The following is a 13,726-nucleotide window of genomic DNA, read 5'->3' as shown; positions in this document are numbered from 1 at the left end:
AATTTGGATTGTGAAAAACAGAATAAATGTCAGAATAAATGATGAGACTGTGAGCGAATTGGAGTGATAAGGGAATTGTTAAAAAGAGTTAAAAGGGAAGAGAGAGAAAGGAAGGGAGATAGAAGGGAGAGAACTCCTACTGAGTTTTTTGACAAGTGTTTTAAATTTGAAAGAAAGAAGAAAAAAAAAATATTTCTGAAAGTCATCGTAAGCTAATAAATGAAGCAAGTTAATTTGATTTACCCTTTTGCTGCATGTCTTCCCATCATTCCAAGTGTAGGAGGAACCACTGGAATATTCACTGCAAGCACTTGAAAGGGAGAGTTCACTGCTACTGCAGCTGCTCCGGGGATATAGGCGGTTAGGACCTGTCACATTTAATTGACTGTGGCATTTCAAGACAGGTATAGTGGATTTCACATTCTGTTGGCATTCCTAAAACATGAGAAGAAACAGAAATATCTTATGGCTGGAAAAAGATCATTTAACTTCTGCCTAATTAAGAAGGACAAAGACAAGCCAAGTAAGCTACTTACACATTCCTATTAGGCCATTAGTGTCTGGTGAATTTAATGCAGAGAACTAAATTAAAAATTGCCAGTATTTTCATTTGTCAGGGGGAAAAGCCATGATCCTCCATGTTTTCTTTTTTATTCTTGAGCCAGTGTTCTGCTCTTCCTTTGCTAAAGACTATTGAGTCTGCTTGAATTATGCTTTGTATATAAGCAGCATGCTCCAGTTAGATACAGAAAACAAAGTTATAAGAATACAAGTACATCTTGACAACTGCATTATAGCCCTAGAATGTAACAGATGAGACTGTATACCCTGGACAAGGTAAATTAATTTAGTATCCCAACCAGAATGCCCACTGAGAATGGAATCTCTCCATTACAGTCTAATTTTGGTTTCCTATCTAGTTCAAAGCTTTGTCTAAGAAACTCTCTGACGTAGGACAATCCATCTTTGTGTCACCTGCAGACAGCTGAAGCCTCTTGCTTATGCAATTTATTGACACTTTATGGCTGCCTTTAGTACTTGTGTAGTTATCGCCCCTCTCCAAATGCAATTTCAGCTGACTGTGACTAAGTGCCAGCTTTGAGGAAGAGAGTAATGAAGAGCAGATAGCACTTTAGGTAAAATATTAAACCTCTGTAGGAGTATCTAGGATGCCTTTAATTTGTTTTCAAACTAATACTCTTCTGCCTAACAATGTTAGATATTCTTTAATGTTAAGCGCCTGCACCATTCTGTTAGGCAATTTTCCAGTTTCCTTACCAAATCAGACACCTTTTTAATTACCAGTAGCAAAAAACAGAATGGCACAACTCTACTTTCTATAAAACTTTGCTGTGAATTTCATTAAGAAAGAACATGATTGTGCAGCCTCAAAGAATATTTATGATTTCTGTATCGGGACATGGACCCAATCCATTTTGCTGAGATTAAAAATTTACCTTTATATTTAGAAAATGCAAAGTCCACAAAAAATTTACTAAAACTGTATGTGCAATACACAGCTGCTTCATGCAGAAATGAAAATGTATAGTTTGTAGGCACTTCTCATGCACTAATATTTTGTTGTACTTTTCGTAATTTCTTCCATTTATTCCTCCACAACCTTCCATTTATTATTACTAGGGTTGAACCTTTTTGGAGTTAAATGGGTGAGAGCAGAATTTTTACTGCTAAGGAGTTCATCAGTACAGCTATTCATTGCTCAGCTGACATAATAATGTTCTGGTTTTGACAAACATAACTACAGGGCAAGTCATTACTCTCCGTCACAGGCAAAACCTATGAATGGGAAAATCATTTAGAGGTAGCAAGAGCACATTTCACCTCTGGGAGTTATTGGTACATGTCCTCCTAAGAAGTCAAATGGATGCTGGAGGAACAGCCTTTAAATCTGTTGGCTCTGGGAAGAGCACATGCTTCAGCATCAGAGGCAGGATGATGCCTTTGTTTTTAGCTTTGAAACAGATTTTCTTGCTTTGTGGAGACAAGTTATTTCTGCCATTGTGATTCCCATGGGAGACCCCTTATCAGCTGTTACATCTATCACACCTATGATGGTGTCATGTCCAGCAGGGCTGACTGTATAGAGGCCAATGGCAACACATGCTTGTCCTAGCTGTTTCGGATGTGGCAATGGAAAAACCCACCACGGCAAATACTGCCCTTTATACTATGCCACATCCCAGTCAGCTGAAGAGAAGGATGTCTGTAAAATCCTTCCCTATAAGAATACTCTGTAAGAGAAAGGCGGAGACCTCAGCATACTGAGGAGTTTGCCTTCCTTTCCTGTTACCTTCAGTTAGTCTGCAGGCCTGGCCATCACTTTACTTTGTTTCCCTTGAACCAAAAGATGAGAAAGGTATTTGCTCCTGTAGTTTTAGAAGCGTGAAAAACATATCTAAGCAAAGCAAAAGAAGAGCTTGTCTCTGAAATCATCTTTATCGTTGAAGAGATGAGAAAATGTGCAAAAACATCACAGCGTTAGAGATTTTGAAGCAGAATATCCAGCTCACTTCTGGATTACCCTGAGACTACCATAAAAGGACTGAAATTTTCTCTGGCAATTTGCCTGTATTCTCTAAACTCTCTCAGAAAGTACTTTAAATTGTATGTTTATGATGCATTAATTAAATACATTTAACTTGAACATGGGTTTGTTAAATGACATGGTGAAATTTTAATTTTTTAAATTATGACTTTAAAATCATTACCTTTAACAAAATGAGAGTACAAAGTCCTGAATATAATATTACAATTTAAATACATAATTTTTGCCAGGCATCACAGAAAACTGAAAGAATCAGACTACAAAAGAGACAAAACTACTTATTTAGAAAATCCTAACCTGAAGGCTTAATTACATGTTATGCAAAGGGTTGTTAGCATTTTTGTGAACCTTTGAAACAATGCCTTTTCATTACAATAAGCACTACAAAGGAGATCACATTTTTGTTGACATTACTATACTTCAAGATCAAAGGCACGCACAGGTTCAACGTTCTGTTCTTGTTCTCTTTATTCCTCTCTATCTTCATGTGCTTTTGTTTTCTAAGCTACTTTTCTCTTTGACAATGAAACATGAAAGCCACACTGGCTAACATTTTGCCAAATAAGCACAAAGCTAAACCCATCAGAAAAAAAAAATGCAGAGCCCATGAATTTTTAAAAGTTCATACATAATATATCATAAAAGTGGATGAATAATATGGTGCATGGGCTTTAATAAAAAGCTCCTTGACCATTTCTCACAGATTCTGAGATGTAATCAATACCCAGAAAGGTATCTTGGGGACATTACTAAGATTTATGCTTTTTTGCACAGAGTGACACTATCTGCTTACTGTATCAACTGAGGATACAATATTGAATTTCTGAGAACAGAAGGAAGAAGAACTATTGTTATCTGCCTCAACAGTGTTTCAATTCAGAGATCAGCTTTATGCTTCATCCCTGACATCAGACTTCTAAGGAGAAAAGGAGGGGTCCAAACGTGGGATACAAGGACAGCACAGAAACTCACGTGAATCTGAGCATCAGCAGGTCGCAACTGCACCGAGCTTCTGTTCCGTTCTACTTCTGACAGCAAATCTCCAGATGAGAGGTCTAGGATGCGCGAATGGAGTTTCTGCAGGGGGGGTAGAAGGGAATAAGCAAAGCATAAGCATACGTCAAGTATGCAGCAGATCAGCATTGTTAAAATTCCAAAGTCTGCGGTTAAATTTCAAGGGAAATAAAGACCCCGAGGTAAAAGAAGATTTGTTCTAATTCAAAATGCTGCTGGTTATGCATGTTTTGTCCAGGATTTCCTGCGTGAAGAACAGGTCGTTCTTCATCTAAAACAAACTGTACTTTTTCTCCTAATCTCTGCTTTGTAATTTACTACTACTTAATATGCAACGATGACAAATGAACAGGAGTCCCACCACTCTCCATAGAATTTGACAAGTTTCAGGGAAAAAGCATAAAAATGAACTACGAAATTAACATTTATAAATCAATCAACATGTTAACGTTGTTTTATTTACAAGCTGCTACACCGTGAGTGAATGATTGCAAAAGTGACCCTATTTTTAAACAGCATTGATCTGCTGAAGGCTTCCCTTGCACACATTTTAACTCAAAGTCATTAATGTCATCTGTTAGGAACAATTAATGTGAATAGAAAATAATTGCATCAGGGAATGAGGGACTCAGAGGATTTTGTGCATTAATATTCAGATGCTGTTCGATTATACACACTGTTCTTTCCTTCAGTTTTGCTTGGAAGGATGACTAAGCTGGTGCCACTTCCTCCACATTCACCTGTATCGTAATTACTAAGGCTTTCAGTATGTATTAAGCCTGATTTGTTTTAATTGCAGTTTCAATAGAATCCATGATTTATGTGAATGCCTCAGCCAATGGCTTAGAAAAAGAAAAGAAATATCTGCAGTCTTGTCAGTCATTGGACCAACATATCATCTAACATAACAGGCAGTATAAATCTTATTCACAGTCCACTGAAAACAATGAAAAAGTACTCTAAGAGAAAAAACAGACTCTCACACTTAAGGAATTTGGATCAGGCTCTTGAAATTTTCCCAATGATTCCCCAAAGCTGCAGTCTTGGAGATCACATCTACCATCTCCTGTGCACCTGAGGGCTCCACGAGGAGGAGCAAACAGCACAGCCACCGCTGTGGCACTGTATTGGGTCCTTGACAAAGGATGTAGACTCCAGAGGAGGCTTGTTGAGACTGAACGCATGGCATCAGCCTGCCTACCTCAAAAACTTGGTAAAAGAGAAAAAAGGAACCTGTAATCACTGAAGACTGTGCAGTAGTCATAGTGCTGAGGCAGTTCTTTGCAGTTATGCAATATATCTCATATCCTGGTACACCTCTAATCTACAGAACTCACTAATTAGTAATCTGGAAGTCATTTCTCAAGAGCTACACATTCATCCAGATTCTATGCAGTGACTTTTAGGATATATGTTGCAGAAAGATTACGGCGAATAGTTTCAATGATCAATGCTCTGTAAAGTCATATTTTGTCCAACATGTTGTTGAGTAGATTAAAATGCTACAAGCACTCAGTATCCAATATACATTTTATTATAAATACTAACTACATCCAGATTATGTGTTTTTTAGCACCAGTGGTGCACATCCCCTAGTTTTTCAGTGCGTAACCTTTAAAATGTTATTACTAGAGTTATTGTCAGCTGTTTGCTCAGGATTTAAGCTCCAGGTAAAATGCTTTTCCAAGCACACAGATTTACTGACTTAGTACATCTGCTTGGCAATAATTCCAATTGAACCACCAGAAAATTCCACTGTTTTCAGCAACAGGAGAAACTGCTGTTAGGAACAAATGTTGTACTTGCTCTTAGCAGAGGAATTACTTTCTCCAATGTAACTAGTTACAAGATTATGGCTTCCAGAGATTTTTAGTGTGAGTTACTATAACTGGATCTGGTAGAGCTGATGATAGGGAGCACCTGAGATGGAAGGACGAACAATTATACTTGAACATTTATTTTCCCAGAAATATTTTAGAAATAGTGCTATAGGAGTTTAAAGCTGTAAAATTGTGTTCTCATTTTTTCCAGCGAAACAATTTAAATATTTCATTTCTTAAAAGGGAACATTTAAGAGTAAAGGAAACAAAATACAACTTGTAAAATCATCCAAAGGGAATTGGTGCACTGCTGTTATTGTCCATATCAGCCCAAAGAGCAGAGGCCAGCCCATCTGGACATAACACCTTTGAGCAGGCAAAAAATCCAAACAGTTCCGACCAGAGAGCTGGTGAGGAGATACAGCTCAGCAGAGCATGCTGCAAACAGCCTGGAGCTACTGCTCTAAAGATGTGTAATGTGATTATATTTCTGCATCAATGAGAGATCATCACACTGGAAATATTCCCTCCACATTTATGCAAAGACACCAACAGACACAAGGCCAGCACGAGGACTATCGTTAGCAAACAGCACAGCAAAGTTGGAGACCATTAATTAAATAAAGTCACACGGCACTGAAGCAAGTCATCCAATTACAAAAGAAAACGATAAGAAAATTGTTTTTCTTTCACTTTTTTTTTCTTCTTCCTTCTCCATCTTCTAATTCAGAAATGGTGAAAACTCTGCTAAAAGAATCTCCTTAATGATCCACTTAAAAGAAAGCAACAGACTATGCTAAGTACACATCTTGATTCTGATTTCTTCTCGGATAATCAACGTGTATTGGTTTATGGCTGTTTCAGATGATGGCCGCATAACCACACCAAGGAGTTACACTGCCTTGACAATGGTGCAATATTAAAATCCGTGCTGATGCTATCAGGATGCAGTGCAACAAAAGGCAGGCCAGGCTGACTTCCACAGAAAAGACGTCAGTTTAAATGAATACTTAAATTCAAAACGAAGCACTGTAACTATAAATCCAAGCCACCCACCCCATCTGTGGGCACTGAAGTAGCCAGCAGCCTGTGTAACAACAAGGGGAAACCACCACAGCCGCTCTGAGAGCAGACACCAGCATGGAAGTGAATGTGGCACGGGCTGGACCAGCTCGCTTAGAAATAATTGCCCTGCTTGGAGTGGTGCTGGGGCAGGCACTGACTAAAAGCTGACAGGAGGTGGCTAGGCAGGACCTGCGTCTCTAGGGAAGACCAGGGAAGCAGTGGGGCCTCCTGGGGCCATAAGCTTGTGGTATTTCCCGGGCTGTATTGCCACAAGCTTCCTTCTGGCTTGCTTGTGTTTTTAGCCAAGACGGAGTGATACGGCTGAAAGTTGAGATTAATTCCTGTAACCCACATCAAAACAAAACAAAACGAACAAATTTAGGCAGAAACCCATTACACCAAGTGCAATAGGAAATACAATTATCTGGCAGGCAGATAACTGATCCAGCAGACGGAGACCTGACCTGTCCCCCCAGCAACGTCCTTATTAAGGCTCTCGAGGAAGACAGAAGAGGACTGCTGCCTCCTGGCACGCGGCAGCATTACTGACAGACTCCACAGTGCATCCTGACTGTGTCTGTGCAGCGCCTCTATCTGTTTCCATCTCCTCCTTGAAATCTCTAATGGCCTGCAAGCACCACCAGAACAATTTCCAACGAATTACACCAAACTGTATATGACTCTCCAATACTGGATGAGTTAATTGCTATTAAATCAATTGGCTTTGCTTTTCTCACGTGAGCCAAAGTCCATCATTCACAAGAAAGAAACTCTCGAGGCTCTCAGAGAGACATTTTTATCCTGGTGGAACAGCCTGTAAATGTTTGTTGGGGGCACATCACTACCTCCATCTCTGCTGTTCACTGGGGCACCATCAACTGACAAATGACGCTTTGGGCTTTTCTCCCATGTAGCCCAACTATTGCAATTGGATTGGCAGGGAATACCTTTTCTGCAGCCCTCATTTGTAATAATTCACAAAGAACCCAAAGGCAGCAACACAGCAGCTCCAATCATAGCTCTGCTGTACTAAACAAGCAAGGCTTGGTAACTATAAAAAATATGCAAAAAGTGTGCAACACAATTAGTACTGATACAATGACCTCTTTAAAGATGTGACAGAGGCACAAGAACTCTTGCTAGGTGATTGACTTTTTCACTGCCTGACTTGTTATACTCTTCCTGCTCCTTTGTTCAACTTTAACTGCTAAACCCACCCAAAGCAGAGTGCGGCTATGAATTAGTCACTCCCAGGGATTCACACCAAGGGAAACAGCAAGACCAAAAGAAAAGAGAAAAATGAGTGAATAGGAACAATTTACTTAATACTCGCTTATGCAGAAATATCATGTTCTGAAGTCCTTAAATATTTTTCAGGCCTTAGATGCCTTCCAGAGGGGATGTTCAGATGAAGGTGAAATGACATCTTCTACCTTTTATCAGATGTTAGCTAGATTAAGAATGTGAAGTGTGAACTTCTCATATCCTTACTACTCTGAAATAAAGGATAATTAGGTATAAGGAAAAATAATACAATGAAGTTCTGCCTCTGAAACTAGAAATAGGCTTTGCTTTAAAACAAATCAGAATCTGTAATACATACGGTTTTGGCACGTTGTAAATCTGCTTTCTATACAGAGTAGAACAAATGGTTGTCAGCAACATAATAGCCAAATGTGAAACAAGTGAAAACTGCATTAAGATGCTTCTGTTGTATATAATTCTAACAATCACTAACTTTGGAAATGTACTTGAAATCATGTACTGTGTGCGCACAGCAGTGCCTTCTGTCTTATTGTTTGTAACTGATGCAATGAAAATAAAATGATAATTATCGCAGCTCTTGAAAGTTATATATTTAATAAAAAATTCAGCATTATGCTTCACTTTCCTACTATTCACATCCTATAAACAGAGCTTTTCAAAGTTTATAACGACAACAGCAATTGGCACACTGAGCCCTTTCTGCTAGTAAATCAGCTTGGTTAAGAACTCGCCCTCATCTTTCCTGCTGTCTGTTGCCTGTGTAGACAGGTGGCTTCCTTGCAGAGTTCTTGTGCTTTGTACATGTCATCTCATACTCTCTTTTATACCTATATACTTCAGGGTAATTTTAAAGACACCTCATTGTGGAAATATCCATGTTTTTTTTCCTCCTAATTCTCTAGTAATACATTTTACAACCATCATTTATCCTAACGGTGTGAAGTTACTTTTGACTTCTCTCTCTTAAATTTTAGACTAACACAAATTCCAGAATCATGGTGCTTCAGCTGAAGAATTCAGCATGTCTTCAAGAAGCATTCCCATCCTCAGTACCACTTTTCAGGAGTGCCTTTACATCAAATAAGGTCCCTTGTATTTCTGCCCAGAAAAAGGCAGTTAATAAAATGATTTTTTGCAATTGTTATGAAAACACAACATAGCCATTGTATAAGCTGCACTGAAATGACCATATTGCTGTTTGCTTTCCTGCATCTTTAACAAACATGCCATAAAGAGGTCAACTTTTAGAGGACTATGTGAGACATACTTAGATTTGTATTTTCACTTGTACATATAGCAAAAGCAACTGATCAACTTGTACCTTGCATTTCGTTAAGGACCAAAACTGTACATCAACAAGCAGCCAGGAAAAAGGAAATGACAGGGTATTAGTGAAGAGCAGGAACAATTAGAGGATTGCAGAGCGTCCCCTAGAGAAAGTGAATAAAGCTCTGCAGCATGAGTAACAGGAGTCAGTCACAGGAAATAGCTGCAGCACACGCACTGTGCAGCAATTCATCAGCAAGCCTTGCTGTTGGGCCATGGCAAATCATGCATGGAGAGGGAAACTAGCAGCCTTTGTCTTTTCAAAATAGTCCTCCCTTCCCCTAATAATATGCTCATCACTTAGATGTCCAGATGCTGCTAATATAGAAGTCTGTAGAAGCAAGTACATGCAACATCAGATTGTAAAGCCAATGCCTTATACTGAACTATTTTTTCTCTTTCCCTGGTGTTTCAAGGCACCATTCCTAATAGATCAAGCAGCTAGCAAAGGTACTTGATATGTTGCAGAAGTACACAACACATAAAATCATCCAGTTCAGCCTGGAACAGACAATGCAAACCAGGATTCTTACCCAGTAACCAGCACACATATGCTGTCTTTCACATCAAATATCCTGTTATGTCTTAAGGTCTCTCTGATGGGTTAACTGAAATTCTTTGACCCAGATGTTGCTGCTAGGGCTCTTAACAGCTATATCATGGGAGACATGCCACTACAGCTGCTTGGATTGATTTTTGGTGGGAGCCAAGGGTGAATCCACAGGGAGTGAGCCTCAGGACAGCTTTTAGAGCAGCAGGAGCATGCAGCCAGAGAGCATCATTTATCAGTCTTACCAATACACAGCAGACAATCACAGACCTGCAGTACAGCTCAGCATTAAGAGGGAAGTGTTATACAAAACATGAATATTAAAGGATTAACTATAAAATATACATCTTGGTAAGCTAAAGTATTTCTTAACACAAAAAAGCCAGCCTCCAGCTATTCCAGAAATTTCAAGTCAAGCAGACCTGAATTTCCTATTAATCTAATAAAAGCAATTCTATACAAGTTCTACTTTGCCTTTTTCTTCCCCATTTGTTTTGGTTGTTTCTCTCACCACTGGGCTGAAGATGCTAAAAGAACTTGAAATCTGGTGAAGCAGCAGATGCTAGACTTTACATTCAAGTGCAGCATTAACAGTGGTTTGTCAGTTTTGCTGGCAAATCCTCCAGGCGAGTTTACTGAGACAACTGACAACATCCAAGACAAAAGTACAAGGGGATGATTTTACAAACATTTGTATAGAAGATTAGGGTGTTAAAACTACATCAGAAAATCCTGTTAACAAGGCAAATCCAACACAAAAAAGAAAACAAAGGTTTCACTTGCATTTGCTTCAGATTTTCCAGACTTGCTGCTCTCTGTTTTTACCAAGCCATTCAGAGACAGGCAAAAAACAGTGAATTAGATTCCAAAGTAAGAAACTCAGAGATTTGAAAACTTATATCCTACGGTATAAATTGGGAGGTATTAAGCAGACATTTGATGCATAAACATAAATAACATAATCTCTCTGAATTCTTCAGAGATTTGACAACATTGCTGTAAGCCTAAAATTACTCCCCTTCCAAATCCCTTAGTTTTATTAATTTTTATAAACTTTTAAGTAAAAGTTGCATTGAAAGACACAAAGTAATCCTTTCTGATCCTAGCTTTCATTTTATAATTCTATCAGTGTTTTCAAGCTCTGAGACTCCAAAGCGCTTCCTATTTAATAGCACAATGGTAGAAGCCTGTAAATATTGCAGTAATAATAAATTGAGCTAATTTAATTTCTTATGAAAATGTCTGTGTAAAGTTCCCTGTGGTTTGTAATTACTGTAAAGTCAACAGTTTACATCAATGACCTGGTAATCAGCCAGACAGAATGTAAACAATTAATGAAATGTTTTCAATGAGCTTTCTCAAGGAAGACCCTTCAGAGTATGGCAAAGCAGAGGTCTGGCACCTAGTGTAGAAAAGTCAGGCCTCTTCTTCGTTTATATTTGTATTTTTTTCTCATTAATTTGGTACAGAGCAGTAAATGCAATGCTTTCTGTAAAGAGTTTTCTACCGAGCTAATACTAATCAATATGCTAATTCCACTTTGCTAAGTGGATGCTATCCTTGTGTAGGTTTTATGAATTATGGGAACACGAAAGCACAAGAGGCAGAACCCAGACGTGCTGACACCTTCTCTTGTTGCACTGCTCACAAACACATCCAGTTTTCCTTAACATTTCAGTGTTGTCAAAATCAGTCCAGAAAACAGCTTTATACTAAACTTTTGTGACAAGGAAGAGCCATGCCATTAATCTTTTGTGGCGGGCCTTACACATGGTATCTATGCTCCAACAGTAAATACGCCGCATGTTGTCTTATTTCACTGTATTTAACAAATGCTTTCATGTGAAAATACAGATGAAAGGTGTTGATGCTTTGGTGTCATTGAGCCAACTGTGACCGCATTATCGATCATTATCTGACTAAATGCTACTCACTAATTTCAACATACTTCTAAATTGCCGCTACTGACAGCCAGTGCTATTCCTGATAGCGCAACATAATTTCAGTCCTTGGATTTGTGATTCCTACAGTTCAAAATTCATTTTCACATTCCCTTTCTGACTATACCCCAAGATCATCTAAAGGAATTAGGCAGACCTCAATAAGATCTTGTTATTGACATTTATGTTGATCGATGCTGGCTCTTACAGAATTGGAATCTACAGATCAATTCCCTTATTAGATTCGTTCTCAGTGCTGCCATGGTCATTTTATCACAAAAGCTGCTGCTATCAAATGCTGCTTTATCACTTTATAATGGGATATGCTGAAGCTTTCCTCTAGCCTATAGTTGGAAATTAAAACTGTTTGAGCTCTAAAAATTATTATAACAGATTTCCAAAATTATTCTTATTAACTGCATACACCTATTTTTAAAAGCTATTTGGAACTCAATCTACCTAACTAGTAATAATTATTTTCTGAAAAAAAAAAACAAACACAACACACCCAGTTCTATGAATGGAAATATATATATATATATATATATATATATATATATATATATATATAAAACACCAGCATTGGAAACTGCCCTGCATCTATTAATTGTGTTTCTGCTGTCGAGTCTAAGAGTGAAGAGAGAGACAAAAATGAGTGCAAGAATGAAGAATTGGTAGAAAAAATGACATGGTTCCATTATGTGAACACTCAAACGTGCAAACACGGAAGAGCACACAAAACAAATATAGACATTGGGTTTGTTGCAGAGTTTTATCTGGTTTTGAATATGGGGACACGGTATTTTTTTAAGAGCAGTGTTACGGTTCCTCTTGAGAGAGGAGTTCATCACATTAATTTAAATCTACGATAAAATAAATTAGCTTTTTTATTGCCAGGTTGAACTACAGGGCTATGATTGTTATGTATTACTACAATCTAAGTCTTAATGGCATTCTTAGCCCTGCGGTGGTCAAACAGAAACCATTTCAAACCTTCTAAAGGCTATTAGAACATGTGCAGATGTCTGGAAAATTAATACTATTATCTAACTCTAACCTTTTGCCTGTAGGAGGAAAAAGAGAGAGAAGGCTCGGGGAAGATGTTTTAGATCGATACCTGAGAACAGAGAAGGGTAAGCACAGTTTCGCATGGAAGTTCATCGGCTGTGGACAGGTGATTTTAGCAAGCAAATTCATCCTTATTTGGTTTTCATAGAAATCACTCATTTACTCAGAAAAAATAATTTAAGAGAGACGAGCATCATTTTTACAGTCCTTCCTCATTGCTGTTTCTCAAGGTCCAGCAAGCTAGACACTGGAAAGACTCATTCATTTAAATGACAGGAGCATGAATTTGACAAGGTTAATGTTGAACGAGTCACATTTTCCTTGCACTGTGTATTTGAAAAGTTTCTCCATTCCTCCACTTCTTTTTTTCTTTTCTTTCTGGTGAAATCATTGAAATGTCAGATGGGCAGAAAAAAGTAGGAGGAATATTCCAATAATATAACAATAAGAAATTGTTAGTTTACGGCGTTTGCATATATATTTTCTCTCCAACATTAACAAATCGGTTTTGGCTCAGATAGAATCACTCTAAACAAGAAGAGCCTTTTTATTATGTTTTTCTTGAATGCCCAGGTACAAGGTACTCTACTGAAAATGAAAACCATCAATTGTTGCTCCTGGGCCAAACTGTGCTCTTCCAAATACAGTGCTTCTGAGTGCAGTGCCAAACCAGGGCCAGACATGGCACTCAATGTCATTAGAGTCCCATTTCCCACCCCACAGATAGTACCTGCTCAGAGGGAGCATGCCCTGGGCTCACAGCAGCTGTGGACCTCACCTCTAGCACTGTTAGCCAGCAGCTGTTTACCCTTTTGGCAGCTGGATGGGCTCAAAGAAGCAGTGCCAACTTTTCCTGAGAAATCTGTGGCTTTATGAATTGATCAGGTTTTCACAGTAGATAAAAGGAGGGGTTAGGAGGTGTTATAGAGGAAGTATTATAGAGGAATTATAGAAGGAGTCAGCTCCCGGTTCAGCACCAAATAAGTAGCCAGATTTTTAGAATAGTGCCAGAACAGTACAAAGTCTTGTCCCGTGCACACAAAGGACCTAAAAACCTACATTAAAGGCTAATTCCATTTGTTATTCCCCAAGGAGCTCGTGAAGACTGGTA

General features: G+C 38.5%; 1 protein-coding gene across 9 annotated transcripts in view; it reads right to left on the bottom strand.

The window, feature by feature from the left end:
* NCKAP5 (NCK associated protein 5) overlaps nt 1-13,726 on the bottom strand; it is a 377,529-nt gene that overhangs the window by 70,906 nt on the left and 292,897 nt on the right. For all 9 annotated transcript variants that reach the window (XR_008204905.1, XR_008204904.1, XM_052676201.1 and 6 more), the window contains 2 exons: nt 3,539-3,643; nt 244-435 (listed from right to left, as the gene is read on the bottom strand). Coding sequence is in view for 7 of the 9 variants with exons in the window: in XM_052676201.1 (XP_052532161.1) it covers nt 244-435; nt 3,539-3,643 (297 nt within the window). In the remaining 2 variants the exon portion in view is untranslated. The remainder of the gene's footprint in view (nt 1-243; nt 436-3,538; nt 3,644-13,726) is intronic.

Source organism: Tympanuchus pallidicinctus, unplaced genomic scaffold (genome assembly GCF_026119805.1).
Source record: "Tympanuchus pallidicinctus isolate F22 unplaced genomic scaffold, pur_lepc_1.0 scaffold15, whole genome shotgun sequence".
Lineage (NCBI taxonomy): Eukaryota > Metazoa > Chordata > Aves > Galliformes > Phasianidae > Tympanuchus > Tympanuchus pallidicinctus.
Note: the sequence above shows the minus strand (reverse complement) of the source record. Positions and strands in the feature narration are given on the sequence as shown.